This window comes from Anopheles cruzii, chromosome 3, assembly GCF_943734635.1.
Source record: "Anopheles cruzii chromosome 3, idAnoCruzAS_RS32_06, whole genome shotgun sequence".
Taxonomy (NCBI): Eukaryota; Metazoa; Arthropoda; class Insecta; order Diptera; family Culicidae; genus Anopheles; species Anopheles cruzii.
In genome coordinates this window covers 68219844-68242974 of record NC_069145.1, presented here as the reverse complement: position 1 = coordinate 68242974, position 23131 = coordinate 68219844, and the positions used below count along the sequence as shown (strand labels likewise).

At 49.7% G+C, this 23131-nt stretch overlaps 3 protein-coding genes across 4 annotated transcripts in view; all 3 read right to left on the bottom strand.

Annotated features, from left to right (window-relative positions):
• Positions 1–1211: 1211 nt before the first annotated feature.
• On the bottom strand, positions 1212–4629 carry LOC128272356 (circadian clock-controlled protein daywake-like). Its single transcript, XM_053010148.1, has 4 exons — positions 4301–4629; positions 1801–2038; positions 1597–1730; positions 1212–1527 (listed from the first exon to the last, which is right to left on the bottom strand). The coding sequence occupies exons 1-4, from the start codon at positions 4380–4382 to the stop codon at positions 1223–1225; spliced, it is 759 nt and encodes a 252-aa protein (XP_052866108.1). The 5' UTR covers positions 4383–4629; the 3' UTR covers positions 1212–1222.
• A 2010-nt stretch (positions 4630–6639) lies between these two features.
• Positions 6640–12612, bottom strand: LOC128272599 (circadian clock-controlled protein daywake-like). 2 transcript variants are annotated; one of them, XM_053010435.1, is made up of 4 exons: positions 12298–12612; positions 7393–7642; positions 7197–7330; positions 6640–7120 (listed from the first exon to the last, which is right to left on the bottom strand). In XM_053010435.1, exons 1-4 carry the CDS (start codon positions 12422–12424, stop codon positions 6816–6818), a joined length of 816 nt encoding a protein of 271 aa, XP_052866395.1. In that variant the 5' UTR covers positions 12425–12612; the 3' UTR covers positions 6640–6815. The 2 variants fall into 2 exon arrangements, with proteins under 2 accessions (XP_052866395.1, XP_052866396.1); XM_053010436.1 differs by lacking the exon at positions 12298–12612 and adding an exon at positions 8203–8448.
• A 2223-nt stretch (positions 12613–14835) lies between these two features.
• The window catches only part of LOC128270848 (klarsicht protein-like), a 93817-nt gene continuing 85521 nt past the window's right edge, over positions 14836–23131 (bottom strand). Inside the window, exons 11-16 of the mRNA XM_053008274.1 lie at positions 23029–23038; positions 21910–22015; positions 18388–18557; positions 17436–17725; positions 16646–17368; positions 14836–16580 (exon numbers count right to left, since the gene is read on the bottom strand). Of these exons, the coding sequence (XP_052864234.1) occupies positions 16211–16580; positions 16646–17368; positions 17436–17725; positions 18388–18557; positions 21910–22015; positions 23029–23038 (1669 nt within the window). The 3' untranslated portion in view covers positions 14836–16210. The remainder of the gene's footprint in view (positions 16581–16645; positions 17369–17435; positions 17726–18387; positions 18558–21909; positions 22016–23028; positions 23039–23131) is intronic.

Below are 23131 nucleotides of genomic sequence, written 5' to 3'. Positions count from 1 at the left end.
GTATAGTTGTTTATGTTTCAGATCTTCAAAACTGTTTATGTTTTAAGTGAATTACGATCCGACATTGTAGACGATTTAGAATGGTCGAGGAACGAACTGGAAACCCCAACCCCAACAACGTTGAAACAAAAGAAATAAATTACTGCATGCTTCAATAACTCGCTTGGAAAGATTCAAGTAAAAGTGAAGTCAATTGAATAGGCTGAACATTTTCTACGAAAACAGCACGAAAAAGTTCCAACCTGCCATTTACGCGTGCGTTTCCCACATTTCTCTATTACCTAATAGAGAGCCCGTTCCAAGTGAGATCGATTCACACGAGAAGATGAGCCCGGCGCGAAACACGAAACATCAACAATCTATCCGTTGGCCTGCTCCGGCAACCAGAGTGACGCAGGTCACTCGGCGCATGATTCACAATCGAGCGGTATGTGCTCCTATTAGAGTCCTCCATCATAACTCGTGCCCTCTCACTCTGTCTGGGGATCATAACTAACGCCAGCACTTCACAGGCCGAACCCAGCCGCTTCGATCGAAAAGTTCTCAGGGATCCAGGCCAGGAACGAGAAGGCCGCCGATCATTTTCTTGTATATCTGTTTGCCTTCCCCGCCATTCATGGTAATTGCCGGCATCACAAGTGCCGCGTCAGCATTACCTTTTTTGTCCGGGGGTTTGGTATGTTTTCGGCTCTGGGCTTCTAAGTGGTTCCTCACACAGCCATATTGCGTCGTACGAATTCCAGAAGCACATCGGTCGGTCGGTCGGTCATCGAAGAGCTCGCTGGCCAATCGGCTGCGAATTTATGGCGGCACTTTACCGAGCGAGCCCGGAAGATTGCGGGCACAGTTGACACGTAATGGATGATGGTGGAAAAAAACTGTTGGCCAGCTTCTCCGACGGCCGACACCGACACCAGTGTCAGTGTCACGGAACGACCGGCGGCTTCCTCTTTTCGGATGACAGACACTGATGAAGCGGAAGACACTGACAACGGACCGATTTACGGTTTTAGTAATTTTATTGTACCCACCATTTTCCCGCACTTCATCGCCTCCCACCCGGGGGGCCGAAGGCGGGACAAGTTTCACAAGAGGTACCCTAATATTACGCCAGCTTTCCCCCCGCCGCCGGACAGTTACTCACGCATTCACACATTGCACTCCGCCTTACAGGTGCACAAAGATCACAGATCACAAAAGTTCCGCCTTCCGCCTGCCCCGTTTACAGCGGGAAGAGCTCGTCGAGTGTCGCCTGCTGCATGATCTCGTTGGCCGTGCCCTTGAACGTTTCCGACAGGCTGCGCTCGAGCCCGGGAGTCAGCTCGTCCAGGAAGAGGCGCGAGTTCTCGTTGATAAACTGGTTGCCGGCCTGGCTCAGCACCGGATCGCCGCGGAACAGGTCCTTCATATCGAACCGACCCTTCTCGATCTGGATCCGCACGACCATCTTCTTCACCCGCAGGTACTCCTTGCCATCGCCTTTGTTGTACTTCTCGAAGTTGAGCTTCACGCGCGCCTGGTTATTCTCTGTAGGTGTGACCGATCGCAGCCATTAGAGGATCGCTCGTTGATCGCCGCCCAACCCCGGAACCTTACCGATAACGCCCGTCAGATCTCCGACACCGGCAATGTTCAGCAGCAGCAGCTTGATCTTCAGATCGTACTTTCCCTTGAAGGACAGCTTCGGCAGGAAGATGTTGAAGTCAAACACCAGCTTCTCGAGGTTCACTCTGTCGAGGATACGTGGATACGAGGATACTGACCGCCATCTTAGACATCAATCAGGCCGTGATTACTTACTTGAGGTTCTCGATCTTGAACTTGGTCGGACCGGACACGAGCAGATCGCTGAACGTGGCCTTAAACTCGGCACCCCGATCCATGTTGACGGCCGCTAGGGCGAGTGGTTCCATCGGCGGAATCCTGAAGTCGTCCGAAATCTTGCCCGTCGCAAGGCGCGGCCGCAGATCGTTGACGGACTCGGTGATGCACCGGCTAATGTCTGGATCGTTCCGCTTGCATGCCTTGATCGTTGACGCTAACGAAAAGGGTGGAAACGATGAGTGGAATCGCGATTGTCTAAACACGGCCGGAACACGGCCTCCTTCAATCGGAGATGACCTTCTCTGAAGGCGAAGTCGGTGATGGAAGCCCCTGGAAGGGAAGCATTGAATCGAAACCGCCCGCCGAATACTAAAACCAGCGGACAATTGAATCCCTAGAAGCTTCCGTAGAGCCCCCACCGTTCCACCCGCGTCACGGCACCCGAGGAGCGTGCGTGCTTTGAAAATTTAATTAATTCACACCCTGTCCTAAACTGCGATCGTAACACCTTCTCGCGCTGGATGTGTCACACACTCACACAGGGAGTGGGCATACAAACTAACGTCTGGCCGTCGGATGAGGATATCGAACGTAACATTTAACCTTACACCGTGCGGAGGACCGGTACCTCCACTGATTCGTGGGCCAAGAATAGACACACCACTTAGAGTACAACAACCGGCTATGGCGCTAGCTAATCAGGTGCACTAGGGCAACCTACAATGTGCTTCCTAGTAGGACAATCGTCGCAATTGTCGCTACTTCAAAGGTCAGTTGACGTCACGTTGAGGTCGCCTCAACTAATTACCCGTACTCGATCATTATCCGCGCCGTGCGTTGTTATCACGACCCGTGCGGTGATAATAACGGTTCTACGGCGCGAAGGATCTCCGGAGTGGTTCTGGAGACGACATTCCGCTATAGACACGTTCTCCGAGGGTCGATATTGAAGGGTACACCCTTTGCCCAGATTCTTCCGTGAGTGCACTGTGATCAACGAGGTCACACACGGTTCCAGAAGCTCCGTAACCGGTTGTAGGTGGATCGGCGATAGAAAATCAACATGTTCAACCTCGTCCTAGCCCTGCTATCAGTGCGGCTTCAGTGCGATTATCTAATGTTTGTGATTACGAATTGGCTGGTCTGCAGTTCTGCCCTGATCAGCGCCAACGGGTCACGTTTCCCGAACCTGAAGATTAACAAGTTCAACCGAGAGCTGCAAGGTGTCGACATGAGACAGCGCGTGGCTACCCAAAGTCGGGCCGGGATATGCGATTATGGTCCGCCCTGACTATGATGACAATGACAAGCTCTCAAAAGTGTGTCATTCGAGATCGGCGAAGGCGGAGTTTTGTTTGTCAGTAGGTAATAGTGGATGCCTTCGAAGATGTCAATTATCGTCACATTCTGGGCGGTTTGCTCACGTGAAAACGCTTCAATACGTCTTGGGTTCAATTTTTATTACGCTATATAGATTAATTAGTTTGATCACATTATTGATCATCTTGAACAGTTGGCCATAAAACGTCAACAAATAAATTTTGATATCGAGAGTGAAAATGTGTCAAAATTGTACCGATCTACTCTCCACTTTTAGCTTCCCTCTTCGATGAGGTTCGAGAATGTTAATTTAACCTCCAATCCCATCATCACTCGTCGCAGCTTTAATCTGAACCCCGGATTACTCTGCGGATGATTACGGAACTTGCCAACTCGCAAGCTGCTTATCGAACCGATCGTTAAATTGTAGCCCCATTTCCACTCCATATGAGATGCTGCTCAACGAGCGGTTAAAAGTGTTAGCGAGCACCTCACCTACGATCGTCAGTGATCTTGTTAGCCTTTTACGCCAATCCCACTCCCTCCTTGGTATGGGGGGAGGCCCAAGTGCAGTGAGGTTATGCCATCGATCGGTTCCCATTGCCAACTTGTTGCACGGTAAACGGAAGCAAAGCTCAAGGAAGCTGCCCGCCGATTTGCCGAAAGAATTTTGTAACATCCGTCGTGGGAGCTTTCCTATGCACTGTTCAATGGGCCACTTCCTGCGGAGGGTGCAGGTTTTGTTTCGGGTCAGCTAATGACACTAATTCACATCTAACCGCTCGGGATGTAGTCGGGAATGTTTGATGCGCCCGTTGCGATAATTTGATAGATAGCGATTTTCGTTGCATAACCATGAGCTTAGTACGGAAAGTACTCATTGAGCAAATCGAATCAACTGCTAATTTAAGATTGCTCTAGAAATAGGGTTCGTATGGTTCACTAGGCCAGTCAGAAACTGAGGCAAAAAGCTGCATTCGAATGCTATAAGAGTGTACTCCTAAAGAGTTTTGTACTATGATTTGGTTAGAAAACATATTTTGGCACTCTCCCAATGATCATGAGAGTCAATGTCAATCATAAGCGAAAACTGGAAACATTATCCTTCTTCAAGCACCTTTCCGTCATTTCGAGGCTGTAACTCTACCGTACTTACGAAGTGCAGCGTAGCTTCCAGCGATAAAGGCGAGCAGCAACAGTGCGGTCATTGCCGCACTCGAACCCATCGGCGATCGCATCGTGTACCGGTTTTGTAGCGCCTCCAGCGGACGGGTTTCACTTTCTTCACCACCTCGTGACACACTCGACGACGCACACAGCACTTCCGCCGTGACCGTGACCGTGAACTTGCGTGGCGTGGCGGCGAACGAACGAAAGACTTCGATGCCGGCAAAGAAATGGACCTTCGCTTTTTGCGCTCACTTTGTGGCACTCTCACTTTTCCTTTGGTCGAAACGCGAATCCAACAATCCGTTCGAACTCGGTTCTGTTAATCAAGATGCAAGGAACGAAAGAGGCCACTGAATGTGCTAATTTTACGATGTTTCGAACGGGTGGGAACCTAGCGCGACGCTCGGTGCTTGTGACGGCAGCCGTCGACTGAGTAGCCCGGTGACCGCCTGTTGGCCACCTTTTATAGACGAGGACCCGGATCGCGTATTCGCGTTCACACGTGGGGAACTACACACACGCACGCACCGGGTTGAACCGAGCCCGGGGGGGTCTCGGGGCGGAGTACGGCGAATGCCGGAGCGTGCACTGATGATGGTAGGTCAACAAGTGGTTAAGACTCGTGCCCGCACCACAAGAGGATCGCAGATCGCGATCGCGTAACTGAGCGGCAGACAGGAAGAAGAAGACCAATCTCGGGGAAGCCGCGGGCTTCCAGTTCCGGAATGGCAACTAGCGGGGGCCGACAACCGGGCAAAAAGGTGATCTTCAATTTGTTCTCCTCCGTCGCCCGACGATGACTTCTGTTCTAAGTCCCCTCCCTCCGTCTTCTTCTTAATTCCCCAAACTCAGTTCCAGCCAGAACCAGAATTGCAAGAATCGCCACCAGGTGACAGGGTGTGGACCGAGTGTAACTTTATTATTCTTTTTTTTTATTGCGAGAGACACCAAATACAAAATATTGATGGCGTTGTTTGCTAAATATTTGGCGCCCATTGGCAAACTATTAATGCCTCGCGTTACCTAATCTTCAGAACTCATCGCTTCTATCGACAGAATAGCTTACGTGACAAAATCGATGTTATACTGGTGGAAGGGAGCATGGGCACAGCGGATGACGTCATTCTGGTGATAAATTCGGCTTCAAGAATCGCCGAATTTCGAAGCGGTACGGTCACAATCGAGTGACCGAAAGGAATGTTCCCGCGGTTGAGTTGGACAACAACTTACCGTTTATCGGAGGCATGCGATGGATGGGAAGCATATTTTTCTTACGTTCTGCAGGGTAAACACCAATCATTTGGCGACAATCAACAACGGCGATGAGTCTAATATTTTAACATTGGACTTTGTAACTCCAGCTTTGAGATGAAAACCATCGATGGATGTGTTGCTGGTTACTGTATGTTAAACAAAACCCAAAACATTGAAAACCCTGTAATTACCTATCCGTTCGGTTCGGTTTGATTGCATAGACATTGCACCGATCGAATTCCGATTGATACACATTATGCGGGGAATTCAATAGAAGTTGCTTGTAAAATCCATTGGACTTATCCACAGTCAAGGATAATACCAGCAGAGCAGACTGTGGCAAGCAACTTGTCACTTGCGATGGAGCCAACACGGGTCTTTCCCGTAAAATTCCTTTCACCAGTTCGCCTGGAACTGCATTATGTGATTTCCAGCATCGCGCGTGAATGCTTTTCGATCAGATGCCTCATTTGTTAGATCGTTCAATTATTGATCGGCGAAACGAATGCCGCATGAACCTCGTCTCATCGAATAAGATGTCATAGCGATCTTGAAAAGTGTTTACCGACAAACCGTCAATTCAAAACCTTGATTTCGATTTAAACTTGTCCGTCGAGTTCGAATTCGTTCTCACTTTGGAGGGACATTCTCTCACTTTGCCCGAAGTCAACACGAAGTCGGCCCGAAGTGAGCACATGAGATAGCGAGATCACCTCACGCTCACGCCCTACGCCTCACGCCTCACGACTCACGCTCACTCTGGAACTGGAACTGGGGGCCAGACGAAGCGTAAACACTCGATTTGACATTAATCTTTAACGTCAAATCGTCAAATATGAGTCGGCGGCGACGTAAAGTTATTCAGAAATCAACTTACCTCTTCGATTTCTTTTTTCTAGCCAAAAACACGAATGTAAACACGTTTGACCTTTCGGTGACCACGTTTTTATATTTTAAGCTTGTTACACGAACATTAACATTTGGCTAACATTAACTTGCTACAGTAACATTTGGTTTGTAAGTTGGTAATCTCTCGGTAAAAGTATTATTTTATTGCTTAAAACGTCTCAGAATGTCGCCTAAAAAGAAACTAATGAAAAAGCATCCAAAATACTTTACAAGTGGTCACATTTATTGACATTGGTTCTCGTTTTTTCTCCCTCATCACAACAACACATCAATTTGCTTGAACAGAATCCATGGTACATTTTCACTTCGGTTTCTCCGTGGGTCGCCTGCCGGATACCCTAACTCCAGGGAAACACTTCATCGAACAGTGCATCCTTCACGACTTCGGAAGCGATCTTCGAGAAGAGTTTCGCCAAGTTCTCCTCTATACCGTTCTTCACCTCATCGAGCAGCACGTCCGGATTTTCGTTGATCGCCTGATTGCCGATCGCCTCGAGCGTCGGATCGCCGTTGAAGAGGTTTTTCAGGTAGAACCGTGCCTTACCGAACTTGACGCGCAGCGTGATCGGGTTGAAGCGGAAGTACTCCTCGCCGTCGACCGTTTCGTTGTAGAACGTCAGCTTCAGGCTCACGCGGGTGTCGGCTGCGAGTTTAGCAAAAGAGGGGTAATAAAGGCTCCCAGATCCCAGAGGAACGCAGTGATGGCAGAGAATACTCACTCAGATTCACCTGTAGGTCTCCCTTGCCATTGATCTGCAGCACCAGGATGGACATTTTGAGGTCATACTTGGAGTTGACCTGCAGCTTCGGCAGCAGCACCGTGGCGTTGATTTGGCGTGTGTTCAGATCGGTCCTGGCAAACGAAAGATATGGTAAGCGTATGCCGCGTTGTCGCCCCGCTCGTGGCGCACATACTTTAGCTTCTTCACGACGAATCCCGTCTTCTCGTGTGTGGCCCCACTGATGCGGAAGTTGGTGAAGTTGGCTTTAAAGTTCTCGCCTCGCTCGATGGTCAAACGGTCGATCGTGATGGGTTCCAGTGACGTGATGGTAAAGTTCTCACCCAAGTCCCCGGTGGCCAAACGGGGTCGCAGCTCCGTCACCACGTCGATAATGCACTGATTGAGGTCGGTCGTGTTCCGGGGGCATGCCTTTAGGACGGGAGCTAGAAGCGGCAGGGAAAATGTTCCGATCAACAAAATTAAATAATTTGAACCACACCAAAACTATTTTTGTCCTTTAAAACGCCGCACCGCAATACATGTGAAAAGCGTGGCGGATGAAGCATAAAGAAGACCCAGCTTTAGAGGGCACATCCGCACACTGCGAGCCACTCGAGTCCCTAATGAATATTAATATAGCCACACGCCGTGCACCAGATTTGAAATCGCAATCAATAAATTACTGCATTCATTTCCTAGAGAATATTGTTTCCTCGAGAAAAAATGGGCCTCAACCGTTACGGTCCGGTCAAACAACAACGGTGGTCGGATCAAACAACTTCCTATCACACTGTTAGACGCACACACAGATCGCGGGTAATTGGCCGCGAGTTGTTTATATCGTCGAAGGGCCGATTGTTCACCGAGCGCCCGACGAATCGTTAATTGTTCGCTAATTTTCACACACCGTTCTCGTGGCCCGTTATGCAACGTGAGTGATCTAATTGTGAGGGATCTCGAACTCGTTGGTTTCGAATTTTTAATACGTGGATAGGATACGTACAGAACAGGGCTTCACTGTGATTGACGGCCAGCAGGACGACGAGCAGGGATGCCAGTGCCCGGCAGGCGATGAGTAACCGAAACCGTGGCTGCATCTTGCACTAATTTTGAACCCCTAACGAATGACGAGACCCGATTTTGGTCTCCAATTCGGATTGGCCACAAAACAAACAGTGCACGCGTCAATTAGCGTAACGGACGTCTTCACTCGAGCGGAAGCTCCACACCTGATCTTGTCCGTTACGCGCCCACCAACAGAGTGTTGCCCGCCGTTCTAGCGTTCTCGGCATTTTATAGAAGCGGCCCGATGTACCCAAATGGCCCACGCAAAGCCACCTCCACGGGTGAGCGTGGAGATGTTCGCGTGATTCACTGTGAAACCCTGCGCCGGCGAGCAGAATCGAGAAACGCTTTTATGCCGCCGTCGGGACAGGGGATCATCAAAGAAGACGGGGGAAAGCCCTTCCAACGGCCGGTCAGGGCTCCCAGGGTTCCATTTAGCACCTGGTGCTACGGTGCTACGGCGTTCGCAACAAAGCGAAATAAAAAAGCGTTCCATTAGCTCGGCCCATCCTGCAGGACACACTCTCTGTTCGGCGGGCGAAAGTGATAGTGCTTCGGCACGCCAATCGCGAGTAACCGGTTATTGGCCAGAACTCCCAGAATCCAGACACGCATCTGTAATTCATATTCTGTGGCGTCGTTGCTAAATTAGCGCCTCTCTCACTCACGCGTGATAAATGACAGCAACGGACGTGTCACTCAAAGAGAAAGACTCATCGTCGAGGGGCGCTGTTTGTGCGTTTAATTAGCTAAAGAGGGGTGCCGGTGTCTGTTTTACGATTGTCGATTGGCACTGCGCAATGTAGCGGTCGATCGCCGTCGATGGTGACCGAAGGAAACAGATCGTGCAGACCGGGATTGATGGTTGGTTCGAAATGTATTCAAATTCCCTTCAAACGCGGGTCGTGGTCGAGTCGAATCAGTCGACAACATACCCCGTCACGAGGCACATCTCCGCTTCCGGGCATTAATCAAAGTCAGTTGAAAGGTAACTCACTTCACGAAGAGTCTTACTGACGGACGGGCTGATTAGATGATGGTGGCACTTTTGCACCTGTCTGCGCTCGGATCGGAAATACCGACCGGCGGCGCCGATAAACGGCAGGCCATGTGTTTTCCGCCTCGAGGGAAGGAAACAAAAAACGAACACTTCTAATGGCACATGCATGGCACAGATCCACCATCTTCTCCGTGGCGCAAACGAGAGCGGCAAGGTGGAAATCACCTTGAACTTGACTGAGTTTTTGTTAACGCCAAACACAGAGCGCGATCGCTACCACCACGACGCGACGACGGTCGAGGTCGATCGAAAGACTCCAACGCCGCGCTGAAACCGTGCCGAACCGGCGACGAACCTTTGCTAGCGTTGGTCCGTCAGGTGTTACACTTTTGCGGTGCCAACCGTCCTTCCTCGCCCCCTCCGGGGAAGCAGCTTTTATGAAGTGCAACTTACCGGGCCAATTGGCAACCTGTTTTATCAGCATAATCACCCGGCGGGGAGGCCGGTGGGCTTCCCCCACCGTGGGGCGAGTGCGGCTAGTTTCTGATTGACACCACCCGACAGTTTCGAATTGCAGATTACCCGGGCCGGGATTCAGGATTAAATCCCGCGAACATAAGCAAACCGAAACCAGTTCCAGCCGTGACAGATTGGCCGGTTTGACAAATGAGTTGGAAGTGAGCAGGTTGAAATGTGACAACCGAAGCGGGCAAAAAATTCCCGCCAAACGGAAATAAACAGACGTTCATTCTACTTTTTAACGATCGGGCCGTTTAATGTCGTTCGTGGTATTTTTGGCACTTTACGTTAACGGGGGAGGGGGGCCGAGTGTGCTCTGACCGTAATGGATCCGTTTGAGCTACATTTCGGCTGACATTTTTTTTGCCGTTACGTTCTCCGGCCAAATCCAGTTTGTCAAGCTCAAGCGTATCGGGACGGCCATTATCAACAACATGTTTTAGCGACGCGTCACGCTTGTTATTGTTAGTTGTTGACATTGGCCAACGTTTTCCTAATTTTTTCCGCCTTCCAGCAGTGCCGAATGGCGAGGGTGAACGATCTCATAAACAGTAAGCAAAAAAGCTCACGACTAAACAACAACCCTTCTCATCCTTCTCTAAAAGCACTCGGCCAGCAAAACTTATCAAACCAGGAACTGGAGCTCGAGCTGTGTGAGAAACGTAGCCGATCACGTCATCGGAACGCCACGAAACGGACACCCCCCCCACGCCGCCGCCTGAGAGGAAAAGATTATCATCGGCCGCGGCCGCTGTTCCCTAACAAGCAACAGCGAATTAACAATGATGATGATGGTTTGTTTGGCTGCCCTTTTATTTGCAAACGCACCCCCGATTACGTTCGTATCGATAATGAGGAGCTGCGGTATGGATGCACGTGCCTGGGCAGATATTTCATGCTTTTCGAACATTTGAACACCGTTCCGCGGGCGCTCGGTTGCTGATAATATGCTGATCGACCCGCTGACCCGGCAAGCAGTTCGCCCCCACCAAGGCTTTACCCACCCAATTTACGAGCTGACACGTTGCTGACAGATAAGGGTAACGCATAATTTAGTGGTCACGAACGGTGGGCGGCCAACGGGATAGCGACTAATGATCGTCCCCTAAAGTCATCCATCTTACGATCGAAGATATTCAACATTCGATATTGTACAATTTCGAGTTCCGTATTAACAGTTCTGCTGGTCCAATGTACAAACGGAACCGACTTCGGGCGATTCTAAATCTGTTTTAGCTGTTCTTTACAGTGGCCTCTAGGTAGTGACCATCCGTTTTAAGTTCTCCTTGACATAGAACTGTAGTATTCTTCGCATTCAAGCGACCTTATCCTTCACGCGTGTTTATTCTATTTCAACCTATCCTTTACGCACGCAAAAAAACGGCCAACCAAACATATGGAGCAGGGCCCACGGTTGCCCAGGCTTCACGTGCCGCCCGTGCAATCCGCTCGCGTCGCGCGTTTTGCTTTTTTGCGTCACGCAATGCCCGCCAGCACGTGCACGTGGGGGGCTTTTTCCTTGCACTCGAATGGTGCTTTCTACGGGCCGGATCGTGACCACTGCCTTCACATTTTCTGTTCTACCCTCCGATTCCGATCTACTTCTCAGTGGCAATATGAGCGATCGGTGAGTAATTAGATTGAACGACATTATTTTTTCTCAAATATGCGACATGCGTCGAAGTGAGACATTGTGCTAAGGAGCGATGATTCAGGCCATCAACCGAGTACGCTAATGATGTGACTGGTCAAGTGCCATCCAATCATCGGTCTATTGTCGACGATAAACGGGTACCGACTGGCCCGGCTCAAGGGGGAGGGCAAAGAGCACTGTGGAAGCTATCCAACCGGTTACAAGAAAATAAACGAAATAAATGTATTCGAAAACGGACGTCACCGAGTGATGTAACCGCGTGAATAAAGGGCGCAAAAACCTAATGATCTGTCAATCGATCGCGAAGGGTGTGTAAAACTTGAAAAATGATCCTTAAATGCCACACTAATTATTGATTAGCAAACCGTTTAGAATTTTAAAATGCTAAATATGTAAGAAAAATACAATCGGAATTAGAACTGTCCACATTCCATTGAAATTAACAAATTAAGACCGCAAAATTATAGACCAAATATCACAAGTTTAATTCTTCAAACCTTACTTAGAAGGGGTATTTCATCCTGATAGCCTTGGTGCAACATTTTTCTTTTGGGTTTTACATAATTAAAAAAAATTAAAAACAGATCGATCGATCGATCAAGTTCTTGATTAAAAATTCTACCAGCACTCGAGGGAACGTATGACACTAGGGATCGACTAGAACCTCGATCTTGAACACAGCTCCGAGTCGGAGCGCATAAACATCACGATCGATGACTGCACATTCCACCACAAAACGTGGCGACCGGTACGTAACTGTCAGCCAACCGATGGCCAACCGACGCCAACGAGGTGTCGCTCACAATTAGCCTAACAGGAGTAGAAGCTGAAAGGACCCCGTGTTCGGGGTTCGTACTCACGCAAACCGGCACCGACGAAGCTGATTATGGCCCCGGCAGTGACCAGAATGTAGGCCACCATCAGAAGACGATCGATCGCCATGGTCCCGTGTACCGGCATCGTCGTCTTAGTGCGCGCTGTTCGCATTCTGCCTCCAAAATCGGAGTCGTCGATGTCCTTCGATGTTTGTGGCCTCACTGTGGCGGAGCGCCTGCGGCGGCTGGACTAGGTTAACCGACGGCTTGTTGAACGCCACCACGCACTGCCACTTGGCCGGAGATACCTCAGGGTGTTCGTTGGCCGGTTTCTTGCAGCGACACCGATCCTAGCACCCTAAGTTCTGAGCATCAACTAACGCCACCGTACCGCGCGGCTACTCTATTTATCTATATTGTACCGATACGCGGTTAGGCGATCGACACGACTGTGCGAGGCCGGGGGGCCCCGTGTGGGTGAGCCGTAAGAAGTCGTAAACGGAAGGTGGCGATGCCAGTGAGTGGTGTGTTGGAGGGAGGATGGGTATATCGCGTGTATCGTGATCATTCCGCTTCCAGGTTCCAGACTTAATCGTTCAAGAAAGTCGAGCGTAGCATGGAGTCCTGTTGTCGGGTTTCGGTTGTGCCGTGCTACAGGACTCTTCTATGGCCCGTTCGAAACCCCTTGGAAAGTAGGATGACCTAGCGCGATCCTCACGGAAGAGGCAGCTGAGTGTCCTTTCTATTTGAACATTCAATAATCGCTACTCAGGGCACTGAGGCTACCTGCTGATCGTACGCATTGCTAAGCTGTGTAAAGAGCAGCCAATTATCCATCGGCTAAGCGTCAATTACAGCGAGATCGTACATCATAGATAGCGGGGCCGAAATGGACGAACATAAGCAAACGAATACGGATCTCTCGTTGACGATAACGATCAACGTTGAACGTTGTGCGTGGTGCGGTTCAGCTAACGTCATGCGCCACCCCACACGGTATTCGCTCCGGAGACTACAATACTTTCCCGGTCCGCGGCAGCGCCTGGACCCAGGTGCTTCACATTGTTTCCGTATGTTGTGCACAGGCCGATCGGTGCGCAAAGTTATCCTGTAGGAATGCTTTTAAAACCAAACCACCGAGCGGAGGCAGTTCGTGGAAATACGCATCACACAGTTGCCGATCATTAGCTTGACCGCATGCCCCCTTGCGGGTGGGTTCATTAATGAAATCAAAGCTCACCGAGGCGGTAAAAAAGAAGAAGAAGCGCGTTAGATAAGGAGTGGATTCGAAGGCAACAATGTTTGAAATTGGCTGCCGCTAATTATACCGGTAACATCCGGTAGATGAAGGAATTAGGTGTAAACGTAAAAATTTCAAACTTCCGAAGCGGATACTTCCATGCTTCGAAAAGCATTGCTAGCTGGCAGTTCTAAACTAATATTAATTTGAAAAATGAGATATGGTTGAATGAATAAAAATTCTCACGGGGATTCAATCAAATTGGACTGAAGTTGGAACACAACTCGTAAGGACTGTGGTTCAGCGTAATTGCCGCCACGTAGCCGACGAAGGCCACACCGGTGCGATATGGCTGCGCACGGATGTTTCGGAAGCTTCTGGCGGCTAGGTCGTGCCAATGACGAGCATGACGCCTCAGAACGGTTAACCGCGTCGGCTGGAGGTTGCAATCTGCTAGAGGAACGCCGTGGATGAGGGATTGTTTTGACTCGATCATTGCGAAGCTTGTCTTTGCTTGAGCGGGTTGAGCTGGTCAATTCATACATTTATTCGTATCCAAAATAAAGCCACTTAATAACGAACTTGAAATATCGCACATCACGGATGCAGCCTTCGCCATTTTCATTTCGCCAAGCCTGTGGCGAGACGAGACGAACAAAAAAAATTTCATTGGCTCTTAATCGAAGGTGTCGCCATACTTTTACCGCAATCAATCAATCAAATGCTGCCAATTATCGGGCGACTTCTCCTACGATCTAATTTGCCTACGGATCCGATACGACAGCCGGTGGAGCGACAGAAGCAACCGGTGCCGCCCGAATGGCAACGTAGAGTACGGCGAGAGAGTGGGACACACGGAACGGTGACACGGGCCCGCACGGCTACCTGCGACAGTCTCATGCGACCTTGTTCCAAAAGCTCGGTTTTGGCCTCGAGCGCATCGGAGAAATTTTGGTGCCGACGGGGACAAAAAATGAGCGCGTTCTGCGGCCTCCTACGATCGCATGCTGCCCTGGTAGTTTTGGTCCGATTTTGTCACCGCGTTTGAGGGGAGAAAAATCTCGATCCGCACGGGGACAATTTCGGCGATTTGGAAGAAGCGATTTCTTTCCCTTTGAACACACACAATTAAGCAGTTTGGTGGTATGCATAGTCCTTTATTACCTGTGTTTGGAGCGAAAGTGAACGAACCCAATCAAATGAAGCGAAATAATTGTCCTAACAGCCGATCGGGACTCGATAGACTCGATTTTCTTTCAACGCCAACGAAACACAGAAACGAAACAAACACACTGGTTGTACTTTGAAAAAAGAAAGGTAAAAAATATTTATTCTTTTCCATTTTCCGCTCCTCCGTGTTTTTGCACTTATCTCTAGGCGTTTCTCTTATTGCGTCTACAGCGTCCACCGTTATCTTCTAAGTAGAGAATAAAAATACAATTATTCATTTGCGGTAAGTTGTTTGTTTTGTGGTTATCGCTTTCGCACAGTGGCGCACGATTCGGTTGCGCCCCGGGAGGCAAACATAGTAGACTCCGCGAGCGGAAGTAGCGCGCCGGCAGTATCTCCTTACGATTACGATCATGCGCTCCGATTGGATCGGGCTGCTGTCCTCCGGCTAAGAAGTGGTGCATCAAGGAATGGGCCAACGGCAGGTGTAGAATAAAAGTGACTGCCAGCGGCAAATGGAACGAACGAAACTGGAAGGTTTTGTTACAATTTTACAATAATTATTCCAAGAATAACTATACTCTATTATCCGGGCAGAATGGAGGTGTTAGACGTAAGTCAATTTTTACACACGATGCTTTAACCAAAGGGACTTTTCGTGAAATACTAAAGAAGAACAAATACTTCGAGCGACGAGGCGTGATCCTCAATGTTGGCAGTATCTTAGATTATTTTCTTTTGGGCCCGTTACATATTTATGTGTTAGTTCTTAGCTATTGCGGCACTTTGCGAGAAAATTGTGTATTAAGTTATGCAACGTTTGTTCGAATGTTACCACCAGCGACTGCATGTGTGGAAATTGTTAAAGGCACTGTTATCGCTTACGCCTAGTCGATGATGTTAGGGGTTTGTTAGTATGAATGTTAACTAGTTTTGGTGTAATTTTGATAATATAAACACATCAAGAAGCCAAATCTGTTGAATGTGGTAGATCTATTGAACCGAATAGTAATATTAAACGAGAAAATAGATGAATATAGCCAGAAAAAAATTGCATCTCTTGCTTCGCCTGCCACTTACACCTACGTAACAACTCATCAAACGATTCGATCGCGATCGATGAGAGCTTCTATTCGGTGTAAATTTAAACGTTAAAAAATACATATTTAAGATCTGTTAGAACCCCTCCGTAAGACGCGATTTAGTAGATAAAGAATATTGCAAGCATTACGACCTACGTAGAACTAGATCTGGCAACTGACGAGATAATGAACGTAGGAACAACATTGCAGAAGGAAAGGGAAGGCAGGAGAAGACAATATTATGTAGATTAAGTTTTCTTAATAACGAAGTATGGGGCGTGTTGATTTAACTTTACGTTGTATCAACTATTTAACCATTATATATCTCCAGGATATAAAAATCTATCCAAAAAAAATGGGTTAAAATGAACCACAAGCACTCGCGTCCGGCCGGAAGTGGCCGCACGCGAATGCCCTACGATGGTGGTACACGGTGGTCAACTTCTTCCACTGTCTCTTCCACTTCCTAGATCGGTGGTGGCCCCTTTAGGTATCGCAACTGAGGCGTGAAGCTCATCGAGTACGTGTTGAGCGCATCGCAGCAGTGCGGCTCGAAGAAGCAGGCGGCACACCAGACCAGTACCAGGGCCAGCTGGACCGGAACCGCAATCTTGGTGATGCGCCAGACCCAGCGGTTCTGCGATAGCTTCATTTTCGTCGTCTGCACAATGCCCAGCTGGGCTGTGGATTGTTGCATCGCGAGCAAATGTTGCCTCTGCAGCTCCTCCTGGGCTTCCTGTTCCTGCTGCAGCTGCTGGAGCGCCTGTTCGTCGTCCTCGTTCTCGGTGGCTTCGGCGGAAGAGTTTCCTTGCGATGCGTTGTTGCGATTCTTTTTACTAAAAAGCGAAGGATAACAGATTATAATCGGGCCCTTTTGCTTTAAATGTGTCGATCAACATACCGTGAAGGGGATTTCCTGTTCTTGTTCTTTACTGACGTACTGTTGTTATTGTTATTTCCATCGGCCACATCCTTGCCAGCGGCTACACCCGGCGATCGGCCGTTCTGCTGCTGCTGCTGCTGCTGCTGCTGCTGATCCTGATGATTCTTTTCGCTCATGATGATCTTCCGGCAGGTACTCTGCAGCGACCGCAGATCGTGTTCGGCCATCTCGAGCCGCTTGGTAATCGTCTGCATGGCCTCGCTGCCGGGAGCGAGCGACACCTCGAGCTGTTTCACCAACCGCTTCAGCGCACTCAGGCGCCGTTCGCGCTCCGAAAGGCTCCCATCAGATATGCCACCGCCATCGGAAATGCCACTGTCAGACAGAGAACCATTGGACGAGAGCTTAACAGCCGCCGGCAGTACCACCGCCAGCATCTCTCCGTTTTCGGCGTTCCCGGCTTCTTCTTCCAGCGGTTGCCCCGGTTCGTCGGCTCCGTTCGCGTCCGGTTGCTGTGGCTCATGAAAAAGCGGATCCACCTTCTCCGAGAGCGCCTTCACCACCTCCTTCACGCTGTTCACAATCTCTTCGCTCGGACCGCTGCCACTCTGGAGGGCACCTTCAATCCCTTGAAGCTTACCGCGATCCCGGTCCAGAGTGTCACGAAAATCGATCAAACCATCCTCAAGCTGCTTCCAGGTCATCATTGAGGTGGTCAGATTTTCGATGCGGTTCCTTATTCTAAAACGGAAGAATACCGAAGAACAGTTTAGCGCATAGCTGGGCCACTGCGGACGGTCGGGCTTACCGCACTTCTGCCTCATCCCAGGCACCGTACAGGGCCGTGATGCTGTCCTTGAGCTCCCGGTTGACGGCCGTATCCTGGCGGATATCGTTCAGGCAATCGTAGCACGCACCACACTGGCCACCGATGCAGCGGACAAAGTTCTTGTCGCGTTCCAGCAGCTCCAACCGCTCGCCGACCGTCGGATCGAGCAGTTCCTTGCGCTGCAGCTCCTGGTTCGAGACCCAATTGTGGACGGTCGCGTTCAGGGTCAGCATTTTCGGGCGCTGGTTTTGCAGCACTTTGTGTTCATTCTGGAGAAGAGGGAAATAAAACCTGAATTAGAAACACCACCGTTTTGGTGAGCTCTAATTTTCACACTTCAATTATGTCACACGGGTCCGAAGGGCCACCCCGCGGAGGTCACACCATTTATGAGTTTACATTCAGGCCGGCGGTTCATTGCGTCACTGTGCTTTGGACACCCGAGCGACGGTTTTTTTCCACTTTGAGGGCGATAAAGCAAACGAAGACCCAACTCCGTGATTCGTATCTCCTACTTTTCTCGGAGTTTACGATCCGTGATGACGAACGAGTCTGCACAAGTCGTTAGCCGTGTTATCACAAAACAGTATCTCCGGAGCCCATCTTATCTGCCGCGGTGATCATCTCCGACACGCACCGGTAACGATCATGTACAATGGGACGGCGTTTCGAAACGAACCCCAAACGCTCCACGTGCCGTTCCACGTGGAGTCACTCGGAGCGTTCGGTTAATGCAGCTTGACGCTTGCCACGTAATGGCACTTAGTACACGGAGTTTAAAATTCGGTATTTAATAATTACGGCAACAGTAATTAACACGCGAAGCGGTTCGCTTTGCTGAGCGGCGGTGTGTTCGTGCCGATCGATTCGTTTCGTCGATTAGTTCACCCGCACCCGAGTCCCCAACACTTTCATCGCACACCGTCCTTACCTTCAACCCATCGATCGCCAGCTGGATGTGCGACTCCGAGCAGATGTTGAACGTTTTGCTGCCGAGCGCTCCGATCACATCCTTTAGCAGCAGCACGTCGGCCAGGAACTGGCTGGTGATGACCCGCCGTTCGCTCCAGTTCAGCAGTCCCTCCCAGCAGACGATCGTATCTGGAAGAGCACACACCGATCGGGAATTAGAGATGCAAGAAATGTTTCGTTTTTTTCCATGCGGACGATGGCGCAATAGAACCGGTACCGTAAAGTTTGTCAGTCTGCACGGCTACATGCTCTGATTGGCACTTGACCATACTCTGGCTGCCGGTCACCCCCGAGGTACAGAGAATCGGTACAACTAACGTTTCACAGTGAGGCGCTACAGTCCATCATTTCACGCTGCCGTCCCGCCATCGATCGTCATAACAACAAACCGCACAGATTGCTCATTTCCTCGCACAACGACTAACGATAGGTGGTAATCCGAGCTGCTTCCCGATTGACACACGATCACTCTCCCTCTCTCTATCTCGCTCTGTAGTTACGGTAATCGAAAAGCGACCCCCGGATCAGCGACCTTCCTGGTCGACTACTCGGCTGGGTTTACTAAACGAAACCTCGGCGCTCGACTACGCAAACCACACGCCGCCTGTGTTGCGGTGTTTGTGTTAGTTAACCGACGACGACGACGCACTCGGGTGCGACCGTGATGTGTTGAGTTTTCGGATGGCCACTCTCCCTCTCACTATAACCGGCGCTGCGGCGGTGATCACAAAACACACCGACAGGGGCGCCAGCCAGTTAAACATGGCGTGGCGTGGGGTGGCATTATCATCTTACAGAAGCCAGAAGCCCCCACTCTGCCGGGAAGTCGTCGTTCCGGAGCACCTTCAAACGCGCGGGCTCGAGTTTCAGAGCCACTACTAATCGGAATTAATTCACCAATCAAACGGTGCGCTTCGAGCACTGTCTTCTCCAAGATTAGGGCGGCGGCAAACAACGACGCAGTTTCAAGCACTTTGCCAGATGCCACACGGCGGCGAGTCACTTATCGCAGACGTGCTGCTCTCGAAACGAGCGCCACCGCGTAAACCGTGACTAACTTCTACTTCTGAAATCTCCCCGAAAAAGAAAAATCCGGACTATCGATGGAGGCGAACCAATTCTATTAAACGAATGACGTTTGATTTGCCATTCGGTGTGGATCCGCGGCCAGGAGGCATGCGCACTACGGACCGTCGTATTCGAGGCCTACGTGACGCTCACCGTCAAACCGTACGCGAAAGCTGTTTATGCAATATACACCCCGCCGCAGAGAGCGGGTTGTTTCGATGCCGTTCGATTTACTGTAACAGGTGGACGAGGACACAACAGCGCTGCGACACGCATTCGGTTCGTTGGCTTTCGCGATGGCCTTGACCCGCCCAAAAATTGGGGTCTCATGACCTACATTGCTCATCGCGGTGTGAGTCCGGAGCGTGTGCTCTGAAGGTGACCCACCTCGAACCGAGTGCGATTGTGCGTGCGGACCATAATCTAGGTCATCGGCCTACACGGAGCAAGGACACATCAGGCATCTGTCACGGTCAAGGATGCTGGCGAAGGACATCCGGGGGGCTGCTCAAGGACGCGACAGCAGTTTATGAGATCAACTGACGATGACGATGGCAGGACGCGCGTTTAGAAGCGAAGCGAAGCGGATGGAAACGGATTATGATGTAGACATTTTCGTCGGATGAATGGAGCTAATGACAAGCGGATTTCTTTCACGGTTCTTGATGGTGTCGTTTGTGCGTCGGTCGGACGTCGGTCGGTTAGCGTTTTGATACGAACATTACGCCGTCCGTTGGTCCTTGGTTCTGTCCGTTCCCTAGAAGCTACTTACCCCGTCGGAAAACGTTTCATGTTTCGTTCTACAGGTTCGTTAGTCTATCGTTCTGATCTACAATTATCATACGTGACCTTGATGATCTGTTTCAGATCATTAAATCTGATTGTTAGATGTTTTGATCTTCCAATAAACTACTGCTTCGAAAAACTAACTACTAAACCAATAAAATATCTAAAAAGGGGTACTTTAAGTATTAGAAAGTTGATGCTAATTTTTTTAAAGGTCTACTCTCTGAAGACGAAACTGAGACCAACACCATGGGTCAATGATAATCATGCTGGGTGTCAGAAGCAAACAGGTTGGCCAGCGTGGTGATAAGAAAGCGCATGCGAAACAGCTGATAGAAAAGAAATGAAATAAAATGCATACAAAACAAACACACCTAAACGCCTAATACTAAGACGGCACCATCGACGGACAGACACGGATAGCAAAACGAACGGGAAGAGCGTACGGTACTTAGAAGTTACCCCAACAGTAAACCAAAAACAAACAAAGTGTAAAGGCGCGTGATGAAAACAGAAAAAAATGGTGCAACCGATGCGTTTTATGCTGTGTTTTAATGCTGCGAAACCGCGTGATGCTCTCTTTATTCGACCAAACGTTCAACAACACACAACACATAGAGTTCATTTCATTTTGATTGAGATTTTTGTGCTTGACAAAGTAATAAAAATTAGAGTGAAACACAACGAACAGTTTCGAAACACACCCGCGGTACTAAAAGAAGCGTAAGTAGCGCTAAACCGTGACGGAGATATCCACTTTCTGTGTGGCCTATATCAAAATTTTCGTTAGTCGAAAAATCAAAAGCCAAGTTTTCCGCCGCCACCCGGAAGGATCGATCGACGCGAAACCGATCGACCCTGCGCGTGGCGTGCGAAAGCATGAAGGCGCTCGGGGGGGCGATAGCAAGGAAGGGCGGGCAGTGAAAGAGTGTGGAATACCAAGAAGCCCTTCCGCACCGGAGGCTGCCTACGCGGCTCGACAACTAAATGATGCCGACTGTCAGCCGCTTGAGAAGATCGTTCGCTTCCCGAACGAGCCCCCGCTTCACGATGGTGCCGGTCGAAGCGGCCGAAGCACCGGTGGACTGGATTTGGGCCGGACGGGCCGGACGATCGCCGGCGAAAAAACCCACCATCCGGTAGAATCCGCTCAGCACGCTCACGAAAAAGCGGTACAGCGTAAAGTTGCGCACCATGTTGCCCATGTCGAGCAAGAAATCGATCAGCCACGCAATGAAGCGTGTTATCCGAGCACAGCGGCACTCTTCCCGTACCACCACCAGCTTCCGGCGGCAGCGCTTCCGCAGTTCTTTGCACTCCTCCACCGTTTGCAACTTCCCGTTCTCTTCCCGTTCCTTGCTACCACCGTCGTGACCGCCGTCGTTAGCATCGGCTTGATCCTTTTCGTCGTCAGTGTATTGCTGTGCCCTAGCGGTCCGTCTTCTTGCTCCTGCCATCCTAAAGTCTTTTGCTTGTCCTGCGTTATCCTCCGACCTATCTAACGTGCTAGTGTCACTATCGCTACAGCCCGTCGTACTACCTTCGTCGTCACACTCTTCACAATCCTCCGGCTCGGGCTCGTGAGACGAAGGGCTACTGCATCGCTTATTGCAATGCACCCGCTTACCTCGTAAATCTTGGCACTTGGCGGCGGTCAGCACCGTTCCCGGTTGGCAGCGTAGCACCGACTCCAGACAGCGCACGTTTTCTCGGCACGTGCTAATAATTTCACTCTGCAAAAGGGAAAGTGACAGTAGGAATGATCAATCGTGAGAAATTGGCTTCGGCGATGAAAGTGTTGATTAAAGGGTGGCTAACCGAATGTATGGCACATGAAGGTTATGGTAAATTCGTGAGAGAATGAAAATGATTTAGAGGTCCCTTAGTATGTTCATCCCTGCTCTATCGAAAACGAACAGTACGTTTGTGTTAGTATGTAGAGGCCTTGGACTGTTTGGGGTTACTGTATTGCGCCGGACGAAATTATTACATCGCTGGCTGAGTTAACATTAAGCTTGGATGATCATCAACCAATATGCCTTCCCCTACATTGATGAATGATCGCAACGATAAACGCTAGGGTTATTACATACGCGTAAAGCACAAGGTCAGACGGCGTTTGGTGCTGCATAATGATGGATCGCGGTGTGAGCCCCTAATTTGTTTGCCAGCAGAACAACCAGATTCAGCCAAATTAAGTGAAGCTTTGTTGCTTGTTGTTTAATAGGAAACATGGAAATCTATCTTTAAAACTTACTATGGGCTGTAGGTTTGGACCACCGGTTGGAACATCTTTAGATCAAGCACACACACATACACACACGCGCACACTGCAAATCGCTACGCACACGCTAAAGAAAGGCTAAGGCGTCGAGTGTCCTGGCGTCCTAAAGCTATTCCTAAAACAATTTTCTGGTACGTGGATTAGAGGCCGACGAGCACTCTTCGCTCAAACAGATGTGCTCCGTGTGGTTATTGGATAGATTCCGTAATACTATACACACATATATACAAAACATGATTTATGTTATGCGGATTGACTATATTCAAATGATTCTTGGAATCGATTGTTAACAAAAATTGTCCCCATTCTTAACCGCCCCGTGTATATCAGTCGTAACAAGTGATGTCCCCTTTGTTCCCCCATTTGTTCCCATCCCTTTCCAGAAGCCTTGGCATGCTTGGTGTACCCATCCCCAGTCTACCGGAACCGACCCCCCAAAAAACCCGCGCTCTCATGTTTTACCATAACACAGCTGCAGCAGAATACAAACGAGCACTAACAGCACACCGCTGAGCCAACAGCAATGGCCGCATGCGTAGCGGAAGCAAAGATCACAGTAATAGAG

What these genes read in the sequence shown, in the direction of transcription:
- LOC128272356 (XM_053010148.1), bottom strand. Translation starts at nt 4,382, where the DNA reads ATGCGATCGCCGATGGGTTCGAGTGCGGCAATGACCGCACTGTTGCTG. An exon ending in TGGAAGCTACGCTGCACTTC is followed by an intron (nt 2,039 to 4,300) that starts GTAAGTACGGTA and finishes CCTTTTCGTTAG; the next exon opens with CGTCAACGATCAAGGCATGC. An exon ending in AGATCTGACGGGCGTTATCG is followed by an intron (nt 1,528 to 1,596) that starts GTAAGGTTCCGG and finishes TCACACCTACAG; the next exon opens with AGAATAACCAGGCGCGCGTG.
- LOC128272599 (XM_053010435.1), bottom strand. Translation starts at nt 12,424, where the DNA reads ATGCGAACAGCGCGCACTAAGACGACGATGCCGGTACACGGGACCATG. An exon ending in CTTCGTCGGTGCCGGTTTGC is followed by an intron (nt 7,643 to 12,297) that starts GTGAGTACGAAC and finishes TGCCGCTTCTAG; the next exon opens with CTCCCGTCCTAAAGGCATGC. An exon ending in TTCGTCGTGAAGAAGCTAAA is followed by an intron (nt 7,331 to 7,392) that starts GTATGTGCGCCA and finishes TTCGTTTGCCAG; the next exon opens with GACCGATCTGAACACACGCC.